Genomic DNA, 25993 nt, shown 5'->3' on the forward strand with positions numbered 1-25993 from the left:
GGCACACGTCCGGAGCCTGCTTGCTGTGCTCTAAGGATCTTTACTTCAACCCAGCTCTGTTCTCAGGCAGAGGGGTGCTGCCCCCTGTCGGTGCTGCGCCTTCATCACCATCCCTTCCGTACTTGCCACCCAAGGAGACTCAGGCAGCACATAATGAATTGCCTTGGTGATTCTCCTTTTATTGAGCTTCTGGGTTTTCGTAATTTTGAAGTATAATAAACCATACTGCGATGAATACCTCCATTAAGTCCACGTTTGTCTTCTTTCTAAATTACCTTAGGACAAATTCACAGTAGTGCATCAAGAAATAAGGACTAATATGACCCGTGATGGCCCGCACACCGTGGCTCAATGGCAAACTGTTGAATATTACTTAAACAATGTTTTTGTCGACTAAGCAGATTTAAAATGCCACCTCATTGTTTTAACTCCTATGTCCTGGACCACCATCGGGGACGTTTTTCTAGGTTTATTGACCAACTGGAATGCCCGTCACTAACGTGGCATACCTAGCCTCTGCTCATCACCCTGTGTCTCTGTCTTCCGCCTGTTCTGGGAAATATACCTTCCAGCCTTTCTACTGAGTCGTTCACTTTGGCAATCACGATCTTAATGTTCTAGAGCTCTTGTTTGTTCTCTCCTACTTCTTTTTTTTTTTTTTTTTAATTGAGATTTGGCCTGACTGGTGTGACTCGGTAGGTTGGGCGTCGTCCTGAGAACTGAGAGGTCAGTGGTTCAATTCCCAGTCAGGGCACATGCCTGGGTTGCAGGCCAGGTCCCCAGTAGGGGACGTGTGAGAGGCAACTGATGGATGTTTCTCTCCCTCTCTTTCTCCCCTCCTTCACCTCTCCCTAAAAATAAGTATATAAAATCTTTAAAAATAGAGATATAACACTATATGGTGCAAGTCTTAAGTGCACAGCGTGGTAAGTTTTGGTAGATGTACACACAAGTATAATCACCACTCAGACCGAGCACAGAACATTCCCATCACCCCCAAAGTCTCCCCGGTGTCAGTCCCGAAGTGCACTGCGGTGGCTCACTGCAGCTGCTAGACAGGCCGGTAAGGGGACTGCAAGCCCCAATGGGTCCAGACAGCTGATCGCTCAGACCAGCATGGAGTCAACTTCTTGCACCCCTAGCCCTAATGGATGACACTGAATCAAAGGGACCAGATGACAGGATGACCGGAGGTAGGGGGCTGGACCACTCTGTGGCTAAAGAGCCATCTCAGAACTACAGCCAAGCAGTTGTATTGCCGGGGGCTGCACTGTAGGGATGGCCGGACGAAAAGCCCCACACTCAACAGAACCTAGGAAGACGGATGAGAAACAGCCTTGGGCAGTCTCTCACCAGCCAGGGAGGCCGCAATCTAGGCTGCTCGTCCCCTTGCTCCACGGGTGATTGTAGGGCATTCTCTCAAGACTGTGAAGACCTAGGGCAGCCTGCTCAAGCTTGCCCATGTGGCCCGTGGAGAGGAGACGTGCGGGGTGGTAGGAACACCACGGGGAAACTGCTCCCCTGCACTCGCACACTGCTTGCCATCAGAACCCCTCAGATGTGACCACTGTTCTTGCTCTACAGCTTAGTTTTGCCTGTTTGCGAACTTCATAAAATGGGATTGAAAGGATGCACTTCTTCATGTCTGACTTCTTAACACGTCTTCGAGAGTCATCAGGGTTGGTGTGTGTATTGGGGTGGGGGGGGTTCTTATTTTTTTTTTAAAGATTTTATTTATTTATTTTTAGAGAGGGGAAGGGAGGGAGAAAGAGAGGGAGTGAAACATCAGTGTATGGTTGTCTTTGGCACACCCAATACTGGGGACATGGCCTGCAACCCAGGCATGTGCCCTGACTGGGAATCAAACCAGTAACCTTTTGGTTCGCAGGCCTGTGCTCCATTCACTGAGCTACACCAGCCAGGTCTGTGTTTTTCCTTATGGCTGTATAGACGTTTGAGTCCTTTGCAGTTTATTCTGGCCCTAAGTTCTCTCTCCCCTTTTGGAACTTCAATGACTCATGGATTGCAGTCCCATGTGCATCTTAGACTGTTTTTTTTTCCACCTGTTTTTTTTTTTTTCTCTCTCTGTACTTCAGTTTAGATATCTTCTATTTGATCTATCTTTGAGTTCACTAATTCTGTCTTCTAATGTGTCCAGTCTCTGTAATTGTGACTTTATCCTTTAGTTCTATGAAATTTTATGAAGCCTATCCAGCAAATTTGTAATTTCAGAGGTGGTGTTTTACCAGCTCTACCTGCTCCTTTGAGTCTTGTAGAGAGGATTCCAACCCTGTTGAAATTCTGTATATTTGCATCTATTTTGTCCAGCTTTTTTCACATTTAACACATTAACCATTAGTGATTTTTAAATCCTTGCCTGTCGACTCCAGTATCTGGAGCATCTGGGGGTTTGCTTCTATTGTTTACTTTTTTCTCTTGTATGTTGGCCCAATTTTTTCTTTCTTTCTTTTGCACATTTTATAATTTTTGTTTGTGTGTTGCATGTTGGGTGTAAAAAAAAAAAAAAGAGTAAGGACTTCAGACTGTTATTCCTCACCTCCACCCCCAACCCACAGGAGCTAGTCACCCCGATATAACAAAGTACTGGGTCAAGTTGGGGCAGTGATAGTTCTGGTAAATTTCAGGCCTCCTCTGCCTTGTCCCTGTCCCTTTGGAGTGGCCCTCTTGGATTTGGGGTTGAAAGCCTGGCCAGTCTCTGTCTTGCTTAGCCCTGGCAATTCTGCTCTTCAGAGATTTTAAGTTTAGCTCTGCAGTCTCCCAATCCACACAGGTTCAAGATCTGGCCACTATCTTGTGGCAGGGAGACCAGTTATTTGCTTGTTTTAGGCCTCCTCCCTAAATACTGCAAGGCTGGGGGACTTGCCTTCCCGGAACTCAGATGTTCCATGAGGAAAACTGGTTTTGCATTTGGGGCTCCTCTTGTGCCCAGTGCATATTACAGAAATAGTTCGTTCCTACTTTCCTCGGTAGTCTCTCTGTCTGGAACAATTCTGAGCTTTAGCAATGTCCCAAATTAGCAATTGTCTCAGGGAAGTAAATAGCCATCTAGCTTCCATTCACCCCATAGGGGCCCTTTCCTCCTTGGTTCTTATCCCTCCCAACATGCTCTATTTTCTTTAAGAGTGAAAATTGTCACGTGGTCTCCTCCTCCTTGCTGCAAGGGGGTGGAGGCCTGCGGGGACCTACCACATCCTACCCAGAAGCAGAAGTTCTTCAGTTCTGCTTTTTTACCACTTCCAATAGAGATGATTTGACTTCTTAGTATTTTCATTTAGTTGCACACTAATTTGCTTCCTCTTGTTTCAAGAAGTTGTAGGGCTTTTATGTCTTTGAACATAGATGTCAACTATTTCCTAAACTTTCTTGAGGGATGGCCATTTTGCCTCCAAGTTCTGCTTTGTTCTTGGGCGCAATCCCTCTTTCCTGTCTCTGCTTTTCAGTTTGTTCATACTTCTTCTCTTCTGGACCTTCACCGTCGCTGCTGGTAAAGGCTCTGACAGTGTTCCAGGTTTCAGGGTCTCAGCTCCCTGCTCTGCTACGCCACTGCTCAGTGAGCTTGTGTGCGAGGGAAACTCCCCCAGAAGCGATTTCCATCTCTTTGGCCACTCCAGTCTCCTTGGAGTGAGGCTCTAACTTTCCCGGACTCTCCCCTCTGTTCTGAATCTCCAGGGACTGCTGTGCATGCCCACAGTGTCAGCTACTCTCTGACGTTTGTAAGCTCACGACGTTCAGGCCTCAAGTGCCAGCCTTTATTTCTGTCTGGGCTTCCCGACTTACAAGTGACGCTGACCCCCCCCGCCCCCCCCCCCCTCCGCCCCACAGGCTCCTCAAAACACGTCGGTTCTGCCCCAGGAACCCTGCGTCTCTCCTTCCTCATGGCTGCGGTGCGGACGCTCTGTTCTTCCTAAGACCTGCCCTCCTGAGGAGCGCACATGCCGAGAGCACTGGACGGGCACAAGTGGTTTATTAATTCTGCCTGGGAGAGGAGGCCCAGGCAGGAGTGTGGAGGCACAGCAGACATGGAGCCACACCCCCACCAGCGGCCCGGGGCCGGGGGCTGGAGTCCAGAACCGTTAAGAGCTGCCCCACATCGTGAGGCAGCTGGAGCTGGGATGGAGGAGCAATCTTGCCGGCAGGGCCGCTGGCTTGGGAAGCGGGCCCAGCCTCACCGATGCCGCTTTCGGATGCTCTGCAGCTCCTGGTAGATGGTGCTGAAGCTGGGCCGCTGCCCTGGCTCGTAGGCCCAGCACTGCTCCATGAGCCTGAACACAGCGTCGGGGCACAGCTCGGGGGAAGGCAAGCGGCCCCCTGTGAGGACAGGCACAGCAGCCTGGCATGAGGAGGGGATCTGGGGGCCCCTCACAGCCCTGGCGGCAAACTGTGAGCAATGGAACCGCTGAAGCTGCTCTGAAGCGGTTCTCGAGGAGCTGCTCTTCCTCACAAGAGCCCCAAGTGCACAGAGGTCCTCACCACCATCTCACTGTGCGCTAGCTGCACCACCTCTGCAAGCCTCAGTCTTTCCTTCTGTAAAAGGGACATATTTACCCCCATATCCCTTGCTGTGAAGAGCAAATGAACTAACTGATAGCCTGGGACACAACAGTGTTTACCCAGTGGCCTCTACAGGACTGACTGGTCTTATTCGGCCCTATGGGAAGATGGGAAGGTGAGGGGACCTGGAAGAGTCCCCCTGCAGCACGGGGACGACAGCTTGGCTCTGAGTCTGCTGCCATGCAGCGCGGCTGCCTTACCCGTTTCTATGAACTCCCGAGTCTGCTGATTGCTGAGGTTGGGGTAGGGGGAGGCTCCCAGGCTGAAGGTCTCCCAGAGCAAGATGCCAAAGCTCCACACATCGCTCTCAGAGGAATAGCGGCCTGCAGGGAGGTGCAGAGGCATCAGAGGGCCCACCCTGTCCACCGATCCGTGAGGTGTGCCCCACTTTGGGTTCACAGCCCACAGTGGACAAGGCCCAGGTTGGCACGTGAGGCCAGGCGTCATTAGCTTACCGTAGTTAAGAGCCTCGGGTGCAGTCCACTTCACGGGGACTTGTCTGAGGCCCCCCGAGGCAGCGTAGATCCCGTCCTCTTCCTCCCGGGACATCCCAAAGTCACTGATCTTCAGGACGTTCTTCTCTGTGACCAGGCAATTCCGAGCAGCCAGGTCCCTGGGGAAAGCAGGTAGGAGAGGGGCTCACTTAGCCACTGTCCACGCAGCATCTGTCGCCTGCCTGAGCCGGGCACTCTAGACACACCCATGAACAAAGGCTGCTCCCTGCCCCGGGACCCATGGTCCATGGCGAGAGGCTAAGCCCAGCGCTCGCACTGGGCCTGCTGCTGAGGGGCGCTGGGTGATATAGCACATCCTGAGCTCCTGAGCCGGGGCAGGGTCCTGGGGGCTGGCAGCAGGAGGCTGGAGCTCCTCGCTCACCGGTGGATGCAGCCTTTGCTCTCCAGGTACTCCATGCCCGCAGCCGCGTCCCCCACCATCTGTAGCAGAGTCTTCACCCGCAGGCGGGCTCCCTCCGTCCGAAGGAAGGTCAGGAAGTCGCCCCCTGGGGGTGGGTGCAGAGGGAAGCCTTGTTGAGCCTCCTGCAGGGAGGGCTCACCCAGCAGGGCTGAAGCCCGACCCCTGCGGTGCGGCCCCTGGGCTCACCCTGCACGAGCTCCATGACGATGTAGATGGGCTGTTTCTGGGTGCAGACGCCAATGAGACGCACGATGTTGGGGTGGCTGTACTGCTTCAGGATCCTGGAGGGCACTGCTGCTTAGGCTCCCACCTTGGGGACTTGCACCTCTCTCCCCGGCCCCGGGGAAGGATAGGGAAAGGGGCACCAGAAGAGACAAGCTTGGGCTCAAAAGCCAGGAGGACTGGATGTGTGACCCCTGGTGGGTCACTGAGCCTCGAGCCCCCTGCCCTGGCAGGAGATCTATGAGGATGACATGACACCACAGAAGTCCGACCCTCTGCATCGCGCCACGCACAGAGGAATACCCTGCATGGGCCACGACGGTGACCATTACTTCTTCACCTACCGTGCTTCCTGCAGAAACTTGGCCTTGAGGTCGGGTGGGAGTGTCTCTCGGCAGGATTTCACCGCCACCAGGGTGTTGTCCACTCGCAGGCGCCCACTGAACACTTCGCCAAAGTTCCCCTGAAACAGTCCTAGGTGTCTACCCCCTTCCCTGGACCACAGTCCTCTCGTGTCAAGGGACAGCCCTGCTTGTCCCCACCTGCCCTTCACTCAGCGCCCCATCCCGGCTCCCTAGTTTACCCCCTGGTTGGGGAAGCAAATGAGCACCACAAGATAAGCAGGGGATGTCTGTTCTGACTCGCCATGCTCACTACAAGAAGTGACACGGAAAATCCCAAAGCCACGTTCCCTTGGGTTGGAAAAGCCTCGTCACGTGTAGGAAACTGAACCCTTTCCTAAGCAGGTGTTTTATGGCTCCCATGGACACAGTGCATCTCCTGTTGCATGTGGAGGCCCCTAGGGAGGCAGGACCCGGGGTGGGGGGGGCAGGCTGGCAGGGACTCTTCCCTGTGTCCTGGAGGGTGGTGTATGGTGGTGGCCGGGAGGGGTGTCAGCAGGAGCTGGGACTCAGACTGAGGCAGGGAGACCAAAGAGCTCTCTGCAGTGGGCGCTGGTGTGACTGGGTGGCGGGCTGGAAGTGGAGCTGGGTGAGGGGGACTGCAGGGAGCTGGGAGGCCAGCAGGGCACTCAACTCACCCGCCCAATCTGCTCGCCCAACACCAGGTCCTCGTGGTTCAGTGCCCACTTGTCCTGGGGGAGGGAGGGGGTGGGGGGTCAGAAGTCAGCGAAGGGAAGGCATGCTGGGCCCTGCAAAGGACTGAAAACCCCTACCAAGGCTACAACTTTCGTTTCGTGGTAGCTCGATTTGCTAGCAGTAGCTCAGTGAAATGGCAGTTGGACCGTTTCAGGATCATAATTGGATGACCCTGGGGACCAGGCGGGGACCTAAGTGGGTGAGCGCCAGCCTGTGGAAAGGGAGTGGCCTTGATGTTCCAAATCTAGCAGGTGGCTGACCCTGTATGTAGACCAGGGACCTGGGGAGCCCCTCCTGCCCTGACTGTGGGGGCCTGAACCCACGCTCCCCAAGGCCTGCGGTGGGCGGGGTGGGCGGCAGGGCCCAGGCTCACCTTGGGCACAGCCCTGCTCAGGACAACGCCGCTCTTCTTGGTGAGGGGCTGCTGGGAGCGCAGCAAGTGGTCGATGAGCAAGGGGATGGTGGGAAAGCCGTCGCCTTCCAGTCGGTACAGGTTCTGAGGGGCAGGAGCACCAGGGGTGAGCAGCCTCCACACCCCGCTGCCACGGGGGCTTGGGCCCTGGGAGGGGGCACAGAGCGGCAGGGAGAAAGGGCCTGCAGAAAGGCACAGCCTGATGGTGCCCCAGTACCTGCTCCCCGCCTGAGGTAGGGGAAGCCGCCCTGAAGGCGTTAGGCGGTTATGTTGCTGGAACAGGGAGCTCTCTGTGACCCTCGCAAGCAAGGCTGTCCCCTGGGGGCAGGAGGGCTGGGGCCCAGGCCCACTCACGTCAGTGGACTGGATGATGAAGTGCCGGGGCTGGCCGTCCCACAGCACTGACAGCACGCACTCCTGCTTGCCCTGGCTCTCCCGCACCAGGAAGTCCCCACACTGTGTCAGCAGCTCGGCCACCTCTGTCCGTGGGATAGCCCCGTGGTACCACAGCTGCTCGTGCAGGGGCTTCTGCACCTCAGGGATGAGCTGCAGCGGTGGGGGGAGCTGGGGAGGAGTGAGCAGGGGATGTCACTCAGCCAGCTCCTCAGGGGGAGGCCACCAGGCCAACTCGGGGTCAGGGGGGTTTTCTGCCTCACATAGCCCTCAGTCCTCCCGAACTACTGGAGAGCGGGCTCACTCCGGGCAGAGCAGGGATGGGAAGCCTGGGCTTGGCTTTTGCCTTTTACCCCAGGCCACAGCCTCCCAACCACTCCCAGAGCAGGAAGAGCCGTGGGGCAACCAAGGCTGCAGGTCCCTTTGCACATGTGGTGGCTAAGAGGGGTGGGGGAGGGGTGGCAGGATCTGGGGGGTGTCTGCACCTGGACACCCAATAAAAGCAGCCTGGGCAGAGCATTCTCTCTACTAGGGCAACCCAGTGACTAACCCAGACCCCATTGTGGGAGGGGCCCAGGAGGGACATTTCTGAGACCCCCCTGACTAGCCCACCACCACTTGGAAAAGAGGCAGAGGTATGGGCCCACCTGGGCTCCACTCACCGAGAACTTGGGGCGAAAGATTCCTGAGATGTGGCTCTTAAGGATCTCCAGGGTGGGTGTCCTTCCCCCTTCCCGCTCCTGCTCCTGAGGCCAGGGACAGACGTCAGCAGGTGGCCAGGCTTGGGAGGCGGAGGGCAAAAATGAGGAGCGCAGCCTGGGCCAGCCTGCAGGGCAGCCGCGGTTGGCGGTGGGGTGCTCACCGAGGACGAGGTGGAGTGGCGGTCGTCCTGCAGGAGAGGCACTGGTGGGGGCTCGCCGGGGCCCAGCTTCTCCAGCTTGTCTTGCAGCAGGTCCTGCTGGGCCTGCAGCTTGGCCTGGCTGCACAGCGCCACCTGCAGCCCCTGCAGCTCCTCCTGCAACACCTGCCTCTTGCCCAGCAGGTAAACCCTGCTGGCAGGAGAGAGGGCTCAGCCTGCACCTGGCAGCCAGCAGCAGGGAGGGCAGGTGGGAGGCTGCTATAGGTAGGACCCACTCACCGCTGGCGGGGGTGGATGGTCTGCTCCTCCTTCCGGAGCTCCCGCTGCAGTTGAGTGACCACTTCCTGCCGGCTTAACACCGTGTGGGTGGCCACAGCCAGCTCATCTGTCACTGAGGTAAGCCTGTGCCAGAAGGAAGGGCAGCAGTACAGCCGGCCTCTCTGATGTACCCTGCAGATCCCTGGCACCCCCTCTGTTTCTGTCACTCACGTGTGTTGCACGCTCTCCACTGTCAGCTCATTCAACTGCAGCTCCCCAGGCTCCAGGACTTCGCTGTCCTCAAGCAGCGACTCATCAAACATGACGCAGGGAGGGACATCAGGTGTGGACCTGCGGGGAGACAGTGCCCTGTCAGGGAACAGGCCAGCAGCCCTGGTGCCCAGCAGGGGCAAGGGGGTGCTTACCCATGCTGTCGTAGGAAGCCCTGGTACTCGGCCTCCGGCTGGATGCGGGCAACAGCTGCAGCCATCTCCTGGTGAATGGCCACCACCTCGTCCTGCACCAGGCTGCTAATCTCCAGGTATTCCTGCAGGATCTCCTTCCTACCAACAGATGGAACCCCGGGTCAGCAGGGCCTCAGGCCTGCGCAAGGCTGGGAAGCTCGGGACCCCTGACTCTGGGTTGGGAGTCGACCGTGGGGTTGAGCTCCGCTTCATCATTTACCAGCCAAATGACCACTGGCAAATTACTGACCGGCTCCTGGTGGTCACTTCCTGCTATGCGTCATGGGGGTGCTGGGAGTCATACTGAGTGAGATAGGAGTGCACGGTGTGTGTTACACAGGAAGTGCTGGTTAAACGTGAGCTGCACTCCTGTCTGTCCCGGACAGCCACCCTGGTACACACATAAGCCATTGCTGTGCTGTAACCCCCACATTTACGTCCCCAGGCCTGGCACCTCCCCAGCGCCCCCCATCGCAAATGTCCATCTACGTATTCGAAATGTCTTGTTGGACACCATGTGTGGAAAAACAAATTCCGTATTTCCTGAGCCCGTTTCTCCCAGGGCCTTCTCCGCATACACTAACAGCTACTGCATCTTTCCAGGCGCTCCAGGCCCAATCCTTGGAGTCACCCTCGACTGTTCCGCTTCACACCCCACTTCCAGTCCACATAGAAAGTCCACTGGCTCCGCTTTCAAAATACACCCAGGACCTGACCTCCGACTCTGCACAGGCTACACCGGCCTCCTTGCTTTTGCCTGATTTCAAGCATTCTCTCACGTCAGGGCCTTTGCACTGCTGTTCCCTCTTTCTCCCAACATCCTCTGCTTCAGTCCTGCATTCTGAGGCTTTTTCAGACTGCTCTGTTTAAAGCCGCCCCCCACCCCGTTTTCTTGTTTTAGTTTTCCCCATAGCACTTATCACTTCCAGCATGCTTTTGTATCTTACTTACTGACTTTCTCCCCTGATAGGAATGATCTTAGCGGACAGATATTTTTATCTGTGTTTTTCTCTGATGTATCCCAGAGTCTAGAATGGTGCTCAATAAATATAAGGAACCCCTGCAATCAGGGGCCCTGGAATAATGTAATTCAGATGTAAACGGACTGGCACCAATTCCCGGCCCAGGGCCTGTTCTCCCACGATTCCATGACCATCGCTTTTACAGGACTGACTTTTCTGGGCACGGTGGCAGGGTGATTGGGCTGTGACGGGGTGGGGCGGGGCTGTGGGCTCACAGGATGCATGCCATCTCCTGGTGCAGGTCCTGCAATGACTGGAGCAGGCTGGGCAGCATGAGCTGGTGGTGGTGGTGGTGGTGCAGCTGTGCGGCCCGCACACCAAGCACGTAGCGGTTATGGTGAGCAAAGAGCTTCCACAGGCTGCGCACGTACTTATCCTTGGCCTTGTCACGGTCCTTGTCTGCCAGGTTAAGGGGAGGGGGGTGAGTGACAGCACAGAGGCCTGGGCAGCCCCCACGCCCTGGGCACCTGTGGACAGGTCAGAGGGAAGGCACACACCTTTGCTGGACTCCTGGTATTTGCGCCTGGCCTGGGCGCTGTCCCGTGCCAGGGATCGGTACTGGCTCTTCAGCTTCTCGATGTCCTGGCTGTGGGTCTGGGGAGAGAGAAGAGGCAGTGTGGGTCAGCAGGTCCCCAGGGCAGCACATCCAAGTCCATCCTCCAGTGGGGGCCTGCAGACCTCTGGGGCCTCACCTATGGGGTCAGAGAAGCTGGACTAAGGGCAAGCCCCTGGAGCATGGGGGAGGCTGCAAGTGCCCCTCTGTGGCCCAGAGTGGTGTCTGGTGGCAGGCAGGGCCTGGAGGCATACAGGTACAGAGCTCCACACTTAGAAGGCCTCCACGCTTGGTTTAACGTTCTGTTGATGCCACCTTGAAATGCTCACAGAATCTTTCACAAGGGCCCCACATCTTCATTTCGCACTGAGCCCTGCGAATGATGTTGCTGGTGGCAGGAACAACAGATGGGCAAGACCAGTGCTCTTATCCCCAGTCCCCTGTTTAGGTACTGGGATACTCTTGGGCCGGTTGCATCCCTCTCCTCTGAACCTCAGTTTCCCCATCTGAAACTGAGCTAAATGTATAGGCTGGATGATGAGCCTTTTCCTTCAAGGGCCAACTGGTAAACATTTTAGGCATGTTGGCCATGTGGCAATACACTCTCGTGGCAATTACTCGGCTCTGCCATTGTAGCTCTGTGGTAGCCACAGGTAACTTGAGAACAAATGGGTGTGGCTGTGTGCCCCTAAAAGCACCTGTAACAACAGGCCCACCCTGTGTTTAGACAAGGTTCTGGGGAGAGAGAGGAGTGGACCCACACTGGCCACCAGGGGCCGCTGTAGGTCCACGGCAAGGCCAGGCTTTGCTCTGGTGGAAGAGGTTGGTTCGAGGGGGCCACCAGCACATTCAATTAGAACAACAATATTCAACCTTTTTCATCTCCTGGCACTAATTACTAAAATCCTGTGGTACACCAAAAAATATTTTTTGGCGATCAGACCAAAAAATCCCCCAAACCCCAAAAACCAAAAAGGTATAATTTTGACATATAATTTACCAAAAAAAAAAAAAAAAGAATTAATTACCTATCCTTTTTGCTCCATGGCCTTTTTAAAAAATCAGTTTCCTGTACTTGCAGGTAAGGATTTCTGGTAGCAAGAGCTAGCCAATCAGACGCAATCTTATTATGTGATGTGACCAGTAAGATGCAACTCTGTTATATGACCTATATGTTTATGGTTCAACACAGGACATTCACACCGATGGCTATTATTGTGTTGGCTGTTGCCATTTTTTTTTTTCACAATCTAAGGGAAAAGAGATCACTGCCCCTGACTGAACATTCAAAAGTTCTTGCAGCACACTGGTTGAAAATTGCTGACTTAGAAGGCAGAAAGCACTCAGATTAATAGCTCTGATCACACAACCTCTAAACTGGGAGCTGGGCAGAATTCAAATGCAGACAGGCGGACTTCACAGCCCCAGTGTTTAATCTCTGTGTCGGGCTATGCTGCTGCCTTGTGGTATCTCTGTGAAGAGCCCACCGAGGCCAAGGGCAGACAGACTGGCCCTCATTCTTTTGTCTCTCAGCTCCCAGAGCCAGCTGGTGCCCTGTGAGCAGTGAATCATAAATCTGTGCTCCCCAGCACCAGCCGGACCACTCATCCTGATGCCCAGGCACACAGTAGGGTGACAGAAAATGCATAGGGAGGTCCTGCTACATGCCAGCTCAAGAAGGTGCAAAAGGAAGCTACTGGGAACAGGCCTGTGGTCAGGACTTCCACATTCCTGTGAATGTAGGGGCTCTTGTACAAAACCAGCCCTTTTAGCTGAAAATGTAGGCAGAAGTGGCCAGGTGAAGTCCCCAGAAGCCCACCCACCTTGGTTAGCTCCTGCTGCAGCTGCTGCCACTGCTCGCCATAGGTCTTGCGCAGCTGCTGCCGCACCCCAATAAGCAGGCTTAGCTTGCTGAGGGGCCCGGAGTTCAGATCTTCCGCGTGCTGCCTCAGCAACCGGCTCAGGCCCTCCGTCTGGCTGGTGATTTCTGCCCAGGACTGCAGCACGGGACAGGTGAGACAGGGAAAGGGGACTCCAGGGCCGGGCCTGCCTAATCTCTAACCCTCCCCAGGGGTCTTCGGGAAAGGAAGGGCAGACAGATATCCCTGGAACCTCCAGGAATTCTTGGGGTGAAGGCGGGAAGGGGATGAGGAGGCTTAAGGCCCTCCTGAACCCCACCTGGCTGATGGGGCTGTTGAGGCTGCCCCGGCTCTGGGCCCCGCAGTCCTGCAGGGACATGTGGTGCAGCAGCCCTGCGTACTCCCGGTCACTCTTGACCCGCTGGGCCATCCACTTCCTCATGCCCTCCAGCAGCCGGAGTTCGGCCTCCTGCATTTGCTGCACTGCCCCGTGGCCTTGGGGGCCGCACAGCTCCGAAGAGAAGCCCATAGTGCTGTCCTGCAGATAGAGTAAGAAGAAGCCACAGGTGGGGGAGGCAGCTGCTGTTGCTGCAGATGGAGAGACGTAGGGCAGGGAAGCTACAGGCTGAGGACGGAGAGAAGCTGCAGACTGATGGGGGCTGGGGGCCTGTCCAGCAGAAATGCAGTCACAGGTGCAAAACACCACTTCGCCTGGGACTGACTCTGTTTCCTGTGTCTCATGCAAAGGCCTGGCGCCAGGGGTCCCCTCCCAGTACTGGAACAGCACCACTGAGTCTCCTCCCTTCCACCCAGTACCCGTCCCAGGAGTGCACCAGCCTGGGCCCTGCTCCTGAGGCCACCCCTGCCCCGGCCTGTTCCCTGTCCAGTGTGCACCTGTTGGGTCCCAGCCCCTGCTCTCAGGCCACCACCCACTGCCCGCTGCCTCCCGGGTCCCTGGTCCCAGGACTCACCGCTCCGGCAGCTGATCCAGGGGCCCGCAGGGGACCGACTTAGGCCCAGCCAAGTGGCCAGTTCCTGATTTGGTGCTTCCTCCTCCTGCGGTTTCAGTTAGCTCAGGCCCTGGGGCGGGCCACTGAGGGGAAGGGGCGGGCGGTAGCCCCCATGCCTGCCGGCCCCCCTTGCCCAGCCCCAGCCACACAACTGCGGAAACGGAAGGGAGGCGGGGCGGGGGAAGAATGGCCCTGCAGAGGGCAGCCTGGGCCAGCACTCCCCAGGGCCTGGGGTGGGGACAGGGAGCGGCCCCAGGTTGCCTTCTGGAGGGGGAAGCACAGGGAGAGGCTGTGGCAGGCACTCGGCCTCTGAGCCTGGGGGTGCAGCCGCAGGCGGGCAGTCCTAGCAGTAGCCCAGTGGCCCCAGAAGAGTGAAAGTGAGCATAGTCCAGGTCCTCTGCACCCCAGGGGCTCCCCAAGGAGCACTCTGGTGCCAGCCTCCCTTGAAATAAAATTTCCGAGTAAATCTATTTAGGAGAGGCCTGCTTCTCACACACAGGTCCTGGCGGACCAACCACCCCTGCCTCTCCCAGGGGTGGGGGGAGTTTCTGTCCCAGGGAGACCTGAGGGGTGGACTTGGGGAGTGCAGAGGTAGTTGCTCAGCTGGGGCTCAGGCTCTCCCCGGCAAGAGCACCCTGGCCTGCCTGGCCCCACTGTAGGCCTCAGCCTGACACCTGGTGACCAGACACTTATTCAGCCCAGGGAGACCCTGAGCAATGGGGACACAGGCTGTTACCGTCCACCCTGCTGGAGACCAGGCCTGTAGGGGTGGAGGTGCTCAGCTTGTCCCAACCCCCTGGGGCTCGTCCCCATCTGCTCCCTAAAGCAGGGGTGTCCAACCTTTTGGCGTCTCTGGGTCACATGGAAGAGTTGTCTTGGGCCACACATTAAATACACAAACACTAACAAAAACTGATGAGCAAAAAAAAAGGTTTTAAGTAAATTTAGGATTTTGTGTTGGGCCACGTTCGTAGCCATCCTGGGCCGCATGGAGCCTACAGGCTGCAGGTTGGATACCCTTGAAAAGGACCCCTCAGCAGACAGACTTTGCAGTCCTGACTCTGGCCCCTCTTGAGGCATGCAGACATTACACTGGGCATCTGGTGTTCCCTCCCGCCCCCCGCCGCCTCACCCCACCCCACCAGATGCCGTCCCAGGGACCTGGGAAGAATGGTACCACCACACTGGAGACCTGGTCTGGTTTGCATAGTCTGCACGTTTAATTACTTTAAAATCTCTAACATTATCTCGTGTCCATTAAATAGAACCAACAATGCTGGGCCTGTTTAAATTACAAGGAAAAAAAATTGCTGTGCACCAACCCAGTATCTTACAAAACCAGCCGGGCTGGCCACAAGGGGGCGGGAGGGGGCACCCCGGGCAGGTGGCTAGGTGCCAGGAGGGGCTAGGGGAGAGGAAGAAGAGGGTTCCCAAACAGAAGGGGGCTGATTGTCCTACTGGGAGGGGTGCGAAAGGCACGTCAGAAGAGCGGAACTTGGAGGGGGCAGGCCAGGCCAGTGCTTTCTCCGCCAGGGCACAGTGATGGAGGGGGCGTGGTGCCACTGCCTGCCCACCCCTGGCACTTGGAGAACCAGTGACCCCTGAGCCCTTGGCACGACAGGCCCCATCTGGACAAGGACAACAGCTGCCCCTCCCACCGCAATCTTCCTTTCCGAGGGCGCCCCTGGCCAGCCTCCTCAGGACTTGGGGCTCAGCTACACCTCACTCCCCTGCAACGTGCTGTGGCCCCCACACCTCAGGGCCAGGGCAGCTGGGGGAACAGCAAGGTGGAAAGTAGGTGTAGGAACGTGGGTGGTTCAGCTGCTACCCCCATTAAAAATACAAAAAAAAAAATCAGCATCTAAAGTGAAATAATCACAGAGTGAAAATATATCCTCAAACAGCCCCTGAGATCCCCACAGGGGAAAGCAGCATCAGGTGGGAGGCGGGAGAGGCCGGCTGGGCCACCGTCCCTCCCCACCACCCACCCAGGGGCTCCGAGGCCGTGAGTGCCAACAGCCCAGGCAGCCCCGGGCTCAGAAAACAGGGACTTGGGCCCCGGGAGGGTAGGGCGGTCCGGACACCAGCAAGGGGCTTGGCGGGGCCAGCCTCGCTCAACGGGCTGTCAGCTGTGGTGAGTAGAGGCACACACACGTGCACACACACCCTGGAAGCACCTGCCTCGCCTTGGTCCCTTCCTTCCATCACTGCTTCTGCCTGAGGCGCATCGGAGGTGGGGGCGCTGTCCAGGATGCACAAGCCCTTGAAGAGGTGGCCTCCTCCATCACCTGCCCCTTGGTCAGCCTCCCTGCTGCCTGGATGGGGACCATTATTGCTTTAGAGGGACAGGGAAGAAGCCAGAATTGCAACCAGGTCAGGGATCCCGAGAGAGAAGGGCTTCCCCTCTTTATACCGCAGGGAACTCTGGCTGGGGCCTGGACCACCTTGGAGAGCTGCCCTAAGGTTTCACTCCTTTCCTCAGAGGGCGTGCTGGGGTGGGGCGAGGCCCTCCCCTGCCCCCCAGCTGGTTCTGGGACCCCACTTCAGGCAGCCAGAAGGCCCAAGGGTAGGGTGGGAAGCCGTCTCTGCCCCTCCTGCCTCCTAGCTGGGGTCCAAATCCAGTCCCAAGATAAAAAAATACTTTGGTGAATTAAAAAGTGCCCGAGGCGGAGACGGTCTCGAAGGGGCAGCGGTGGGCACTCGTCAGAGGATGCTCTGGTCTCTGATAAAGGTGGTCCTCTCGCCCCGGCCCTCGTCTTCCTCAGAGTCTGAGGGGCACTCCTGCCAGGCCTCAGGGGGCAGCCCCTTGTAGGAGATGAGGCCACGGTCCATGGTGTACACCTTCACCCCCCGGAAGCTGAAGCCTGAGCGCAGCTGCAGGACCAGGAAGACAGTGATGAAGACCAGGACGATGAAGGCGCAGCTGAGCCCGGCCACCACCTCGGGCAGGTGTGAGGGCAGCAGCCCGGCCCTCGGCCTCGGCTCCACCTCCACCTCCGGAGGGAGCCGGGTTGGGGGCGGCAGCTGCTTGGGTGACTCTCGGCTGCTCTGGCCTTGCCGGGAGCATATCTGCTCCACAGGGTCCAGGAAGGCGTGGCTGGAGCAAGTGAGGCAGTCTGTGGGGGCTGGCCCCCGGCAGGTGGCACACGAGGTGTGGCAGGGGGCGCAGACACTGGCGCGGATGGTCTCCACGTCGTTCTCGGTGCTGTAGTGTGTGTTGAGGACTTGTGCCGCGAAGCCTGGGGGGCAGTGCTGGACACAGCTCTTCTCGTGCAGAGAGAAGCCTTCCTCGCACACTGCCAGTTTGGGACAGAAAGCACGTGTCAGCCACGCTGCCCCTGGCACAGGCTGTGGAGCCTCAGGACCAGTCATCACACTCCCCAAGAGCCCCTGGCCCCAGAACGGGGTCACCCCAAAGGCTTCAGACCCCTTTTCCTCCTAGACATGGCTTTGGGACAGGCACCCTCTTTCCCCCCCAGCCTCAGGCCCCACACCCCAACAGCACCAGGTACTGACCCACACAGGCCTGGCTGGATGTGAGGGTCTTGCAGCCACTGCTCTCGGGAGGGGTGGGCAGCCCCTCGGGGGCCGTGCCGTACAGCACAAGGGTGAACTTGGTCAGCGTCCCTGTTCCAGGCAGGGGAGGAGGCCAGAGTGAGCGGCGCTGGGACCCAGCATCCAGACTCCACGGGCTCTCCCCACCCTCAAGCGCCCCCCATACCGTAGTTGTTGGCTTCGCTGGTGTTTTCAATCTCCAGGACCCACTCGCCAGAGGGGTCCTCGTCCCAGGAATGGGTTGTCATGAAGGCCCAGTCATTAAACCCATCCGCAGAGTAGTCGTGCGGCCTGAGGGAACAGGGAGCACACAGCCCTCTGAGGCCTCTGGGGACCCGAGCCAGGAGGCAGCAAGCCCACCATGGACGCGCCCCCGGCAACACCAACCCCGCCACTGGGCTGGAGATGCCTGCTGACTCTCATTCCCCACAGGCCAGATATTCTTAACTGGAAGACTCTGGAAACATGCAAGGGCACTACACATGGAAGGTACACAGATGTGGTGGCATCTGAGGGGTGGAATTGGGGATTCCTGCAACACGGGACAACCCCACAGTATGAAAGCATCCCTCAGAAAGTGCCCACAGCGCCCCACTGACAGCGTTCGGTGACCGTCAGGGCCAACTGGGTGCAGGAAATGTCGCGCGCACACACACACACACACACACATGCACTGGCTCAAGGTAGAGGGTGGGCGGCGCAGGGGACCGGGCAAGCACCTGGCAGCCAGCAGAGTGGAGCGGGTGCCCATGGGGCTGACCAGGTGGATGGCCAGGTCGCCACGGCGGTTGTAGGACAGGGTGAGGCGCGCCTGGACGTGCTCCAGCCGCATGATGTGGCTGGCCTCCCCGAGGCAGGCGGTCACGGTCTTCCGCACCTCCAGCCGCTTCCCGATGTCCCTGTGCGCACAGCACCAAGACGGTCTATCAGCCTGGCCCACAGGGACCCGAGGACACCCACTGCCACTCTTATGTGCCCCCCCCCACCTCCAGGCTGCGGTGCTCACCTGGGCTCAGTGAGGATGTCAACAATGCACTTCCGCTGGGGGGGCACCGTAGTCCAGTTCTGGGCCAGGGCCACCATGGCGCCAGCGTCCAACAACCCGTAGCCATAGGAATGGCTCACTGTGAGCAGGGGAAGTGGGGTCAGCATAGAGGGCTCCCCACCGACCCCCGATCCAGCCCACGGAGCCACCCAGTCCTTACCTTTCCGGCCCACACCATTGGTGGACCAGTCATTAGCATTGAGGTGTGCTGGCTTTGAGGTCTGCACCACCAGGTGCTGCATGTCCCGCCAGGTGAGGTTCTTACTGCGAAGGAAGGAGAGAGCGCCTGGGCTCAGTCTCTCAGCAGAGAACCTAGAGACCTACGGCTGCCCTGCAGAGGGCGCTGGTGGGGACAGGGATGGCCCTCCGCGCCCACCACTTACTTGGCCTCCAGGGTGAGAGCGATGATGCCAGCTGCCAGTGGGGCAGAGGCCGAGGTGCCTGTGTGAGATTCGGTGCACTTCTGCCGCAAATCCGTGGTCACCTGTGGGGAGGACGCGGTATGGAGCCTGGGGTAAGTGCAGGGGACCAGAGAGGCCACCTGGCTGCCCTCCCTCTGCCTACAGGCCCTGAGCACCACAGGTGGGGTGACGTGCCACGACCAGGACACCCAGGTCCCAGGGCTGCCTCGCTGGGAACAGGCCAATGTCTGGCCCTTTCTGGGCCTCAGTTTCCCAAGGAACAGGAGGACCACACTGGAAGTTGGATGTCATTACGAGCGACATTTGTTTTTAAGGACGGTCTACCCTTCTCAGGGGCCCTACAGACTGCTCCACGCCCCCCGGCTTCCACCCCACAACGCCGCCGGAGCCCGTATCACCCAGCCACATGCATGTGGGACGCAGATGGGGCTGCGCGGAGCCAGCAGGCAGTCCCATTCCCCCACCCCCACCCGGGGCGAGACTCACAATCTGCTTCTCATTCTGGTTGCCGCTGCTGTAGGTCGTGGCCAGCGTGGAGGAGCAGGCCTCGCTGTACCAGGGCACGTTGCCGAACTGCGTGGCGCTGCTGATGGACAGCGTGTAGATGCTGTTGGTGTAGCCATCGCAGTTGCAGCTGTCATGCTCCCGGCCCCCGTTCCCCGAGGCCCAGACAAAGATGGAGCCCAGCCCCCCGCGGCCCTGTGGACAGAGCAGGCTGGGGTCACTCGAGAACAGGACCTGGGGGAGGCCTGATAGGAAGAGACACTGTGGCAAACTGGGAAGGCTGGGGCCTCGTTCTCACAGACCTCCTGTCCACCCCCTAGCTCCCCTGCTGGGTCAGGCATACATGCAAACACGTCTGTCCCTGCACAAAAAGAAACAGACCTGGACCACCTCTGAGATGTTCAGAGTGGTAACTCCAGAGGGCAGAAGTATAGGTGATTTTGATTTACTTTTCCCTTTTTCTACCCATCTAGTCCCTTACCATTTTAATGAACATGCTTTGTGTAAAGTGGAAATTAAACACAAGAACACAGGAACAGAAAAACACAAGGAAGAAAGCTACAGAAAAAAGAGTGCCCAGCTGGGTCACCCACAGAGGCTGGGCCTCGCCTCCCGCTCACCTGGCTGACTCCCCGGAAGAAGGCCTCTTCGGCGAGGCGGGCTGGCCCGTCCACGGTCTTGCCGTCGTCCTCAGGGCCCCAGCTGGCGCTGTAGATGTGGATGTGGTTGGGGTTCAGGCCCAGGGAGCGTGCCTCTACCGCGTCTGTCACCTCGCCGTCCAGCATGCGCACCCCTGGCCACAGAGGGGGGCGGGGTGAAGGATGCTGCGTGGGTCCAGCTGCCAGGGGCACCCCCTGGAGCACACCCGGCCCTGCACCCAGAGGATGCACAGGGGAGGAGGAGAGGCGCTGGTGCTGGGATACCCAGAGCCCTCCCTCCCTGGCTCTTCCTCTCACATACAAGACCCGGGGAGGGGAAAATAGAACACCCCTACTCTCAACCACACATTCTAGACCAGAACACATCTCTGGGTTCCCAAAGGAGCGTGGTGATCAAGGCCTGCCATATAAGGACTCAGAATGGGTGGTGAGGGTGGAGAGAGGCTCTTGCGAAGAAACACTCACCCACCCCCAGCCCGGGGCCACTAGTGCTGGCGGTTCAGCTCTTCAAGTCACTAAGAACCTTCTATGGAATAACCCATGTGGTCAAAAGGATCCTCAGTGGGAAAGCAGCAGGCACTGGGCGGACGAGAAGCGGGCAGAGCAAAACCCCACCCAAAGGGCCTTCCCAAAGATGGTGGCCCAGGCCCACACTCACCTCCAATGCGGGCATTGTAGGCCACACCCACGCCACAGACACCGTTGTTGGCCACCGCAGCCACTTCGCCTGCACACCGTGTACCATGCCTGCAGAGTGAAGAGCACATGAGTGGTGGGCGACGCCTGGCAGGTTCGGCCTGAGAAGTGGAAGGGTCACGAAGCCGCTCCACCGGTGACCTGTGTGTCCCACGTGTGAGTGCAGTCCCCTCCCACATGTTCCACATGGCGTGTGGCCACCTTGGCTCTGGCCAAACCCTCCCTCAGAGCCCCAGCGGGGCCAGGACTGCAGGAGACATCAGCCGCCCAGGAAGCAGAGTCCGCACCCAGGCTCAGCCCTGCTCCCTCGGGGGAAGAGCAGGAGGGAGGCGGGGACCAGGGGCCGTGGCTCCTGACCTGTTGTCATTCATCTGCGTGTACCGAGGCTGTGGGTCGGGGTCCTGGTCATTGACGTCGAAACTGGCCCCAGGATCCTGGAAGGGACATGGTTGTCATCAGGGGCAGCCTAGTCATGTTGGTGGAAGGAGGCCACCCCTAGAAGTCCTCACCGGGGACCCCCGCCGCCCCCCACACCCGCTCACATAATTGCCTGCCAAGTCCGGGTGGTTCTTCTCGATGCCATCGTCCAGGATGGAGACCACAATGCCGCGTCCTGTGTAGCCCTGGGCCCAGGCTTCCTTCACATTCAGGTCCCGCTGGGCAGCACCAGACTGCGAGACACCCGCCCCCATCACCCCGGCACTTAGGAAATGGGGTGGGCTGTGTGAGTTTAGGGTACCTGGAAGAATCCCTTCCCTACCCACCGCTGCTCCTGATATGCCGCCACTGGCCGTCTGGGCTCCATTGGAAGTGTAAAGAGCTCAGGGCGGGGCCCCCTCCCCCGCCCCAGGCTTAGCAGGGTGGGCTAGGGAGAGACTGCTCTGCAGACACACGGAGACAGAGTGAGAAGAGGCCTCAAAGCAGCCTCAGCCACCTACGGGGCCCCTCAGTGGACGGATGGCTGCACCTGAAGAAGAGTACCCAGGGCCCAAGGAGGCAACGTACCAGGTACCACTGCTGGGGAAACTTGGGGTCCGTGGGCTCCTGGTACACATCCCGTTTGGCCCGTCGTTTTGCCACCTGCTGCTGTAGCCACTGGACCTGTGGGGGCATGAGGGAGACAGTGTGGGTGGAGGAGGGAGAGGAGGAGAGAAGCACTCCTGAGAGCGGGAAGGGAAGGGTAGAGCAGGAGGCGCCGGGGCTCACTCACCTGAGGCTCTCTCTGTAGCTGGCTGTGCCGCAGGCGGTGAGGCGACAGGGACCGCTTTGTCACAGCTCGATGCCAGAAGTGGTAATAGTCACCAAAGATCTGTGACAGAGCAGGAAGACTAAGCTGGGCTTTCCATCTGTCAGTCCCCAGGGAGGTGGGGGACAGAGGTGGACAGCAGGTTGCAGGGGAGGCACACAATGGCAAGGGCTGGTGGGCACCTGTTTCCCACCCAGGACCCAGCAGGAAGGTGCAGGGAACTGAGGGGGGCTGCCCCTTCTGGGGTTGCACTGGTCCTCTGAGAAGCCCCAGGACAGGCCAAGCCCCTGACCACCCAGAACGTGCCCCGGAGAACACAAGCCCCACAGTTCCTGCTCCCAGTGCCAGAACCCCTGCCCTCCCCCCGCTATGTCCTAGGTCCAAGCCAGTGGGCGGTAAGAGCACCTACCTGGCCCTGGTTGAGGAAGCCATGCTTGTGTGCCAGGCGGTCAGCCACAGCCGGGCCTCCGGAGATGTGCACCGCCCAGGTGTTGGTGAAGACCTCCTGGCCATGGGCACTGGCCACCAACAGGACCAAGGATCCTGCTGCTGCTACCACCCATAGCAACCAGGGCCTCAGCTCCATGGAGGGGAGAGGGGACTGAGACCGAGGAGCCCGCGTCTCCTGGGCCTGGTCACAGGGCCTCGGCTCCCACGTGCCAACACACTGCCTGCAGCCCGGGGCTGACTGGCGGGGGCATGGGGCCGAGGCGGGCAGGGCTGTGGCAGGAGGATGGGGGCCGCCGGCTCTGGGAGGAGCAAGGGAGGAAAAGGAGGAGAGTCAGTCCCTCAGTCACTGGCTAAAGCTGCCTTCCCACCCATGCGTGACTGCACACAGGCCAGAAAGGGGTTCTGGGGGACAGGGGTGAAAGCCCAGCCCCCCAAGGTCAGCTGGATAGATGGGCAGACACACACGCAGCTCCCATGCCTCTCCCCACACAAGAAGATGGGATGAAGAATATCAAGGTATGCCCCGGCTGGTGTGGCCCAGTGGACTGAGCACTGGCCTGCTAACTGAAGGGTCCCTGGTTCCATTCCCAGTCAGGGCACATACTGGGGTTGCAGGCCAGGTCCCCAGTTGATGTGTGAGAGGCAACAGATCGATGTGCCTCTCACACATCAGCGTTTCTCTCCCTCTCCCTCCCTTCCCCCCATCTCTAAAAATGAATAAATAAAATCTTTAAAAAATATATATCAAGGCTTGAGTCCCTGAACAAATGCTCACCAGAATCAAAGCGAACACATGGGTTATAAACCAGTACATACGCGTGATTCTTCTGTTTTCCAGACACTATTTATACACATATGTTTATATATAACTACAAAACAAGATCTGGAGGGACACACACTAAAACGTTAACAATGGCTCTCTCAAGATGGTGAGAATTATGAGTACGTATTTTCTTCTTTGTGTCCTTGTATGCTTTCTGAATTGCCTAGGTATGTTTTATAAAGGAATAATACGTTGGCTTTTTAAAGTTCCTTAGTAGGCGGCATCTACGCAACTCACTAGGGTTTCCTGGTTCAGCAAAACTGACCCAGCCCTAGAGTTATCTGCAGTACTGCGCAGCCCCTGGGAAGAAAAACGGGGTGACCCTAGCTGGGATGGGGGCTTCAGGGGCTCAGCCCAGGGATCGCAGTGGATTCCCTTCCCTCTGTGGCCCAGACTCTTTTTTGCTGTTTCCTGGGGAATGCAGGGGCCACCAGGCCCTGTCCGGCTGGGCCTGGAGGCCCCCAGCAGCCCCCCTGCTCCCTCCACGCCCACCAGCCTTGCGTAATCTGAGCGGGGAAGCCAGGGCAAACACTGGCTGCTGAGCCAGGAGCGCCAAGGTGAGGCTGAATCAATAGGCCTCGTGTTGTTTTTCCTCCTTCAGCAAACAGACGGCAGGACCTCTCTACCAGGGGCCACATAACTGTCCCCACAAAGTGCCCCTAGCTAGCCAGAAGCCAAGCTCCTGGGGTGGGGACATGCTGGGGGAGACCCCGGCTGGGCTGCGGGGGTTATCCCATCTCAGTGCCAGGGACTGCTCACAGTGCCCAGGGTAACCCCGCTCCTCCTCCAAATGGCTCACCCCTGGGAACCCTTCGCTTCTCCGGGACTGCCCGCAGCCACCACCAGCCTCTCCAGTGACCCTTCTGCTACTGGCTGCAGCCCCACCATTCAGGCTGGGGGGGATTCAACACACTGTTCCTGGAGTATTTTCAGTTTACACCAAAATAACCTGACAGCTGATGGCAGGAGGCAGCCACAGCTCAGCTCCTCACTCCAGAGGGGCAGAGTCCACAGGGTTCCTTGGGGGCAGGCTTGGAAGCCACAGCCCCAGGATGCCTTGGGCGGCCAAGTTCCAGAAAGCTGGCCTAACCAATGGCTGGGCAGCCAGACCTCCAGCCTTAGGGAGTGAAGGAACCCAAGGCTCCTCAGTTAACAGAGGATATTGGGGCCCTGGGGGCAGAGACAGATGTGAAAGAGGCCTCTTCTCCCTTCCTTGCCACCACGATAGCTGCCTCTTGGGTCCAGATGTCATGAAAAATCACCCCCTGACCACAGTGCTGTGAGCCTGCTGGAAGCACCAAACTCACACTCAGTTCATGTGAGGCTGGCCCAGATTCCGGCTGACTGTGGGTGGAGCGGCAGCTGTTTGGCGTTAAAGGTGATTAACCAACTATTTAATTACCTTGCAGCACCCGGAAAGAAAGCAGGCTTCAGGCACAACCGAACAATCCCCAAGCAAGGGCGTGCTCACTACGCCCACCTTCCCAGCCGTGGCAGGGAGGATATGGGTTCCCCAAAGCTGAGATGCTCCCCCAGACAGCCCTGCCTCAGCAGCCTGGAGGGAGCGAGGACCCCCCATTTCCCAAAAGAGCAGACGCTGAGAACAATGAATGAATGGGCTTCTCCCCACCCCCATCCCAGACTCTGACTCACCCTCTGAGTCCCAGTTCTTGCTGTATTTCTAGCCTTCCGTGATGCCCTCTCACATGGGACTCAGCTCCCGGCTGTGGCCGGAGAGAGCTGTGGGCGCTCTTCATGGCGGTGTCCTCTTTTTTACCGGCCCCAGGAAGCTCCGGACACAGACAGCCTTTCCAAGGCACCCACACTGAACCTACCCCTAGGGGTCCTGCTGCTGCCTCCCAGGCGCTGGGGTCTGGCGTGGACAGGGCTGCCTGGGAAACCGGATCCAGTCTCTCCTTCCGGTCTCTCCTACCAAGCCAGGTCCAGTTACAGACACTTAAAGGCTCTCCTGAAATTGTGACCTCCAGTCTCCACTCCACTCGCACTTGCTGAGTGATCTTAGATAAGTCACTTCCTCTCTGAGCCTCAGTTTCCTTGGTGGTAAAAACTGCTAAACCAGAGGTTTTCAAAGTTTTTTTGTTTTAAGCCACAGAATGCTTAAAAAAAGAGAGAAAGAGAAGTCAAATCTTACGTGGATGCCCAATTATAGTAAATAGTAACGCTGGGGCCACTGTGGTCGAGTAGGCTCAGGCTTGACTACTCTGCTGTGCCCTGTACACACCTGGCCGGCAGCTGCCCAGCCCTCACTAGGCCCCATCGCCGACTCCTATCGCACTGCCTAAGCCACAAACACCCCAGCACTCTCCAGAGAAAGAGGGTCTGCCCCTACCCCCAGGGTCAAGGAAATAGGGGATGGAGGGAGAGCAGGTTTTGATCTGACAGATCTATGTGGCAAGCAGGCCGCCCCTCAGTCCAGCCACCCTGCGCGAACAGCGGGGGCCTCCGCCAGGCCTCCCTGGGAGGCGGTACCAGCACCTACCTGAGCCGGCCTCCCATCGCCGCCGGTCCCTCACCTGAGTCTCCGACCGTCCAGGTGTGAGGGCGAGGCTGAGGCCCCCGCTGGGAACCACCTCGCGCGTCCCCTACAACAGCAGGTCCTCCCTCCCCAGACGCCGAGGAGGCGAGCCGGCGGCGACCCTCGGGGGACGGCGGGGGGGCGGGAGCGCCCATGCCTCTGGAATTCTCTCCCCATCCCGCCCTCTGCGGGGCCCCGCGGCGCTTCCTGAGGTCAGAGGGCTCGCCCGGTCCCCAGCGGAAAAGTACCGGCGCGGGCAGGGCCGGGGCCGACGCGGGCGCGCGCTCAGGTGGGTTCCCTCGGCAGAGGGCCCAGTCCGGCGGCTCCCCGGGGCACAAGTCCCGCTCCCCAGGCCACGCGCCCTCGCCTCTTACCTTGGGGAGCCCAGGCGGGGAAACTTTTCCAGGCGAGCGCCGCGGCG

The 25993-nt window shown here is 58.4% G+C and overlaps 2 protein-coding genes across 5 annotated transcripts; both read right to left on the reverse strand.

The window, feature by feature from the left end:
- Nucleotides 1–3966: 3966 nt before the first annotated feature.
- FES (FES proto-oncogene, tyrosine kinase) lies at nt 3967–14739 on the reverse strand. 2 transcript variants are annotated; one of them, XM_024561649.3, is made up of 19 exons: nt 13598–14739; nt 12946–13164; nt 12591–12764; nt 10712–10808; nt 10430–10613; nt 9154–9291; nt 8960–9079; nt 8750–8872; nt 8474–8660; nt 8274–8357; nt 7573–7782; nt 7180–7302; nt 6749–6802; nt 6054–6172; nt 5674–5768; nt 5449–5572; nt 5028–5185; nt 4773–4895; nt 3967–4329 (listed from the first exon to the last, which is right to left on the reverse strand). In XM_024561649.3, the coding sequence occupies exons 2-19, from the start codon at nt 13153–13155 to the stop codon at nt 4187–4189; spliced, it is 2466 nt and encodes an 821-aa protein (XP_024417417.2). In that variant the 5' UTR covers nt 13156–13164; nt 13598–14739; the 3' UTR covers nt 3967–4186. The 2 variants fall into 2 exon arrangements, with proteins under 2 accessions (XP_024417417.2, XP_045052585.2); XM_045196650.2 differs by having other exon boundaries at nt 7180–7365.
- Nucleotides 14740–14832: 93 nt separating this feature from the next.
- Nucleotides 14833–25658, reverse strand: FURIN (furin, paired basic amino acid cleaving enzyme). Of its 3 annotated transcripts, none has more exons than XM_045196646.3 (16): nt 25537–25658; nt 22173–22512; nt 21728–21826; nt 21523–21618; nt 21060–21188; nt 20875–20951; nt 20480–20568; nt 19783–19955; nt 19145–19357; nt 18620–18720; nt 18397–18500; nt 18198–18315; nt 17911–18090; nt 17358–17482; nt 17153–17263; nt 14833–16932 (listed from the first exon to the last, which is right to left on the reverse strand). In XM_045196646.3, the coding sequence occupies exons 1-16, from the start codon at nt 25551–25553 to the stop codon at nt 16340–16342; spliced, it is 2565 nt and encodes an 854-aa protein (XP_045052581.3). In that variant the 5' UTR covers nt 25554–25658; the 3' UTR covers nt 14833–16339. The 3 variants fall into 3 exon arrangements, with proteins under 3 accessions (XP_045052581.3, XP_024417503.2, XP_071075563.1); XM_024561735.4 differs by lacking the exon at nt 25537–25658 and adding an exon at nt 24690–25473; XM_071219462.1 differs by lacking the exon at nt 25537–25658 and having other exon boundaries at nt 16389–16932; nt 17157–17263; nt 22173–22509.
- Between the last annotated feature and the right edge of the window lie 335 nt (nt 25659–25993).

The sequence above is a fragment of the Desmodus rotundus genome, chromosome 10, assembly GCF_022682495.2.
Source record: "Desmodus rotundus isolate HL8 chromosome 10, HLdesRot8A.1, whole genome shotgun sequence".
Classification (NCBI taxonomy): domain Eukaryota; kingdom Metazoa; phylum Chordata; class Mammalia; order Chiroptera; family Phyllostomidae; genus Desmodus; species Desmodus rotundus.

Bases quoted from the DNA above. Each gene is read 5' to 3' on its own strand.
- FES (XM_045196650.2), bottom strand. From the start codon at position 13,155: ATGGGCTTCTCTTCGGAGCTGTGCGGCCCCCAAGGCCACGGGGCAGTG. The intron at 12,765-12,945 runs GTGGGGTTCAGG...CCCGTGCTGCAG, and splicing joins TCAACAGCCCCATCAGCCAG to TCCTGGGCAGAAATCACCAG. The intron at 10,614-10,711 runs GTGTGTGCCTTC...TTAACCTGGCAG, and splicing joins ATACCAGGAGTCCAGCAAAG to ACAAGGACCGTGACAAGGCC.
- FURIN (XM_024561735.4), bottom strand. From the start codon at position 24,793: ATGAAGAGCGCCCACAGCTCTCTCCGGCCACAGCCGGGAGCTGAGTCC. The intron at 19,956-20,479 runs GTGAGTGTGGGC...CTCTGTGGCCAG, and splicing joins CTACAATGCCCGCATTGGAG to GGGTGCGCATGCTGGACGGC. The intron at 18,316-18,396 runs GTAAGGACTGGG...CCCTGCTCACAG, and splicing joins CAATGGTGTGGGCCGGAAAG to TGAGCCATTCCTATGGCTAC.